The sequence below is a fragment of the Neodiprion fabricii genome, chromosome 2 (assembly GCF_021155785.1).
Source record: "Neodiprion fabricii isolate iyNeoFabr1 chromosome 2, iyNeoFabr1.1, whole genome shotgun sequence".
Taxonomy (NCBI): domain Eukaryota; kingdom Metazoa; phylum Arthropoda; class Insecta; order Hymenoptera; family Diprionidae; genus Neodiprion; species Neodiprion fabricii.
Genome location: NC_060240.1, coordinates 30,914,910 through 30,919,490, shown reverse-complemented (window position 1 = coordinate 30,919,490; position 4,581 = coordinate 30,914,910). Strand labels below are relative to the sequence as shown.

General features: G+C 38.6%; 1 protein-coding gene across 8 annotated transcripts in view; it reads left to right on the top strand.

Moving 5' to 3' along the window:
* Positions 1-141: 141 nt before the first annotated feature.
* LOC124177000 (protein abrupt-like) overlaps positions 142-4,581 on the top strand; it is a 43,305-nt gene continuing 38,865 nt past the window's right edge. For all 8 annotated transcript variants that reach the window (XM_046558985.1, XM_046558984.1, XM_046558983.1 and 5 more), the window contains exon 1: positions 142-1,716. In XM_046558985.1, the coding sequence (XP_046414941.1) occupies positions 1,510-1,716 (207 nt within the window). In that variant the 5' untranslated portion in view covers positions 142-1,509. The remainder of the gene's footprint in view (positions 1,717-4,581) is intronic.

Here is a 4,581-nt window from a genome sequence, read left to right as displayed (position 1 = left end):
CAGACGATAGAAACGATTGCACGAAATAGGAAGGAAAAGGTACACGTGAAAGAAGACGCGAAGAAGAAGACGAAGACATGAGAAGAAAAGAGCCAAGTTGAAAACACTCCGAGAGTTAGTAGCCGAGTGCGGGGGACTTGGAAGTGTGTGAGCCCAAAGAAGGTAAAGGTGGAAGAAAAGGAGAGAATAACGTCGGCCCGTGACGGCAGGATCATCCTCAGAGATTTTTATTTTTATTTCCCAAAATTAAATTCATGTAACCCTTAATCCAGCCACAATCTAAATCACTCGTTCGCTCTTCTGTAATCCGATTATTGAGGGTGGAAATTCAATATCGACTCAAAGACCGTCGATATTATAAGCTTTGAGGTGTCAATAAAAAAAAAAGAAGAAGAACAAGGAGAAGAAGAAGAAGAAGAAAACAGGTGCACACCGTTTCCCGAAGGCCTTGCGAAACGGAAAAAGTGATAAATACGAAAACGAAAGAGACGCCAAAGAATAATAATAATATTAAAGAAAAGTGATAAGTAACTTTCCTTATTCCGTTGTTTCATTTCCCACAATCGCAATAGCCGGTTTATACAAAATTGAAACAAAGAGGGACGAATAAAATTAAACGCATTTTTTTACCGAGGAAGTAAAGAAAATCCGTAACCATGATTCTGTTCGGTATAATTATTCCTAGAGTGAGGAACTTTAATCGTTGCACAAGGAAAATGCAGATTCGTAAGTCGCGAATTTTTTAACCAGCAGTGCGGACGTTGTTTTTTTTTTATCCCCCCCGTAACGTTTCCTGCTTTTTTATTTTCATTTTCTTTTTTCCATTGTTTTTTCTTACGATCTATACTCTTTCAAATGTATTTTAATCGCTAAATTCTATTGCTAATTTTATCGACGTTGTTGCATTGTTAATAAAAATTTTTTAAAATTTAAAAAAGAAAAAAAAAACAAAAAAAAAAACAAAAAAGAACAAAAAAGAACAAAAAAAAAAAAAAAAAAAAAAAATACAAAACAAAACAAAAAAGAACCCGCGTGTCACTCCTTGTGAAAAAAATCTCATCGTCTTCGAACAGCGCGCGCTTTCGTTCGGATAGTTGTGTTATTTTTTTCCGACGTTGAGGAAACAAAAAAAGAAAAAAAAAACGTGAGGGTCAATCAATCAATCAAACAAACCAGCAACCAACTAACACAGGTGGAGTAAATAAGGTAACGTTCGGAGAGAGAGAGATAGAGAAAAAAAGAAAACAGAAAAGAAAAAAAAAAATCGTAACAATTTGAAGAAGTATCGTATAAAAGGGAGAAGAGCAATCGAAGTGCATAAATAAAGGAAGGGGTAAAGGACACCCCGACTCCTCCTATCTCTGTCCCTCGAATCGCGAGGGCGTCATTCCTCAACCCCGCGGCCTTGGATCGTCGAGGTAGCCGCAGGCTGAGGAAAGTGCACGGGGCGAATTGTGCACGATAGCACCTCTGGTGCCGGCAGCCGTGGGTCCCGGTGGTACGGGCACCATGGCGGCATCATCGTCTTCCTCGAGCGGCGAACAACAGTATTCCCTGCGCTGGAACGACTTCCACTCCAGCATACTCAGCTCGTTTCGTCATCTCCGGGACGAGGAGGACTTCGTCGACGTAACGCTCGCCTGCGACAGCAGCAGCTTCACCGCCCACAAGGTCGTGCTTTCGGCCTGCAGTCCATACTTCCGGAGGCTCCTTAAGGTCGGTATAACTATCCTTATTTTATCCTACCACGTCTTTCGATCGACGTTATAAATTTTCATTCATTTTCTTCAAATTTAACCCCCCCCCCACTCTTCCTGTTACAATAACTCTGTTGATGAGATTTGAACAAGAGCGGAAAATTTCCGACGGACAAGTCAGGTTTCGTGTGTATTTTTTTATTTTATTTTTTATCTTCATTTATCTCGGTGCTTCACCGCTTAAAACGAAACTTGATCTTGAAATAAAAATTCCGAGGCGAAATATTATTATATGTTGTACAGAATTTTGAACGACGATTCGGCCGTCCACAAGTTTAATTTTCAACTGTAGCTTAGCTGTCGATCTTGTAACGCGAAACGATTATACCGTACAAAAATATGTATACCTATGTGTATATTTTGAGAGAAAAAATGCGAATAATCCTGTCGTCGAATCCGTTATGAAGATGAGATGACATTCTTGAATTGAAAGATCCGACCATTTTCTTCTTTCTTTTTGTTTTCTTTCTTAAACCTTCACTTGTATTCATTTATCTTCTGGATAAAATCGCTTCGTTCGCGATCAGAAATTAAATACAACGCTGCACGTGTCGCGATAGGAATTTCTGCAGGTATTATCTGAGCTGACGCGCGGCTATAATACTATAGAAATAAAAAGGAGATAGTAATTTCTGTGATTATTTATCCAACTGGTTGTCCCACTTAAATCGGGACAACTTTTACCATGATCGTTATCCTGTGCGTAGGTATGTTACGTATCGCAAATATACGAATATATATGTACATACACGTAAATATTATACATGCAGAAAGATTAGAATAAAAATTGATAAAAAATTACACCTGAAGAAAAAAAAAAAAAAAAAATATCACTGGTTATTTTGAATATCGATTAAACCAAGTCCAATGTTCGCTACGTATACATCTGAACTTCCGTATACATGTATATATTTTTTTTATCACGTGCGTACTCGTGTAAAACATGTATCACTTTTTAACGCTTATCTGTCGTGCAAGAAATTACGCTAGTAAAATTATAATCCATCGCTGCAGGCTGTGTACAAGTTTTGAACACACACGAGCGAGGGATAAAAGATTTTAGGTTATAGCAATAATAATAATAACAACAAAACCAACAAAAATAATAATCATATCACTAACAATAATAATAATGATTGTAAAAGATGCTAAACGCAACTTATCTCGCTACCTTACAAACTTAACTTCGCGTACGCATACGTCTGCTTCGGGCATTCTACGTCAGTTCCATTTTCGTTGCGTTGTACATTACGTTACGTAGCATGTAAAGACGTACACTTATATACGTATATACATGCGTAATGTAAATCGCTGTGGAAAATATCTTGGTAGGAAAGGTAGGGCGAAATTAGTAGCGGTTGGTAGTATAATACATCCAGGATCGCGATAGAGTACACGCTCCGTTGCGTTACTGGGGATAATTTGAGGCGATTTGAAATTTCGGTGGAATAATATTACTCGCTTCTTGTGTGTCGAGGTTGGTAGGTACGTACGTACAAGGGCATACGTAGGATAAGTATTGCGAGAATCGATTTTGCAAGGGTTGTATTGAAATCGCACGGATTTAGAAACGACGAGGAATTGTTGAATTTATTTCAAGAATTTGGTGCTAATTGCGGTGAAGATGATACGAGTGAAAAAGAGATCGAAGAAAATGAAAATGATAAAATGCAGACCGCGATACCGTTGCACCAGTTTCAGAATAATCCGCGGTAGATTCTGAAACGGAAGTAAGTAATTAGGAGATCCTTAGTAGAAGCTTCCGGTTTATTTACATAATAATCCATCGTCTCTGGCTGTTGTAGCCTTGCGGCGCCTGGCTGAAGCTCTCTTGTAACTAATCGAATTCTCGAAAAAGTGGAATGACTGATTTGACAGCATACATAATATATGTAATACATACACACACGTACATGTACGAGGCTGAAGTTAGTAACGTCAACGTATCGAAACGTTCAATCAAAAATAACTATTATGCATCGTCGGAATAATTGAACAAGTTGAATTTATAAAAAATATGTATGTCACGTGTGAATACCTGTAATAACCGTATATCGTGTTCCTGTACATAATCAGGTCACTTGAAATTCAAACTTTCAAGCAAAGAATAAGGAGGAAAGAAGGAAGTTTTATTCGGTTACGAAAATCTTGTTCAAACTACCATTCGCGTACTTGAATTAATGCAAAAACTTAATTCCATGCTGTAAATATACGATTGCGACGACAGAAAAAAAAAGAAAAAAAAGAAAAAGAACAATCGCTCTCTTCTTTTCTTCTCGTTTGGCGAAGAAACTTGTATACGTATACATGTACCGTATAATATAAATGGCCCGCGTGTTAAAAGTGTTTCGGGAATTTGGCGCGACGCGCATTTCCTGGTCCAGTGAGAATGCACGATGCTGTGTAACAGCGCCTACTTGCTTGTCATGCGTATTATATACCGAGCGTTTTAACGTGTAGACTTTATACTTTCTCGTGATCAAAAAGCGCTGATTGCGTGGGAAGTCCGGGCGACGGGTTTTGACTCCGGATAAAGAATACGGTCTTTTTCCCCTTTTCTCGTGTACGTACCCACCCACACACACACACACACACACACGCATGCCTATATATCGCATGCAGACGTGTAAAAACTGGATATACGTATATATAAAAAAAAAAACGTTTATCTGTGTGATACCTATTTACATACGATCACGTCCGCGAGTGTGTGTGTGTGTGTGTGTGTGTGCGCGTGTGTGTTTACGGTGTATTATGTGGAGTTCGAAGGGAAGAGGGGCTCGATATGCTACTTCGCTTCCTCTTATTTATACAGCCTCACCTT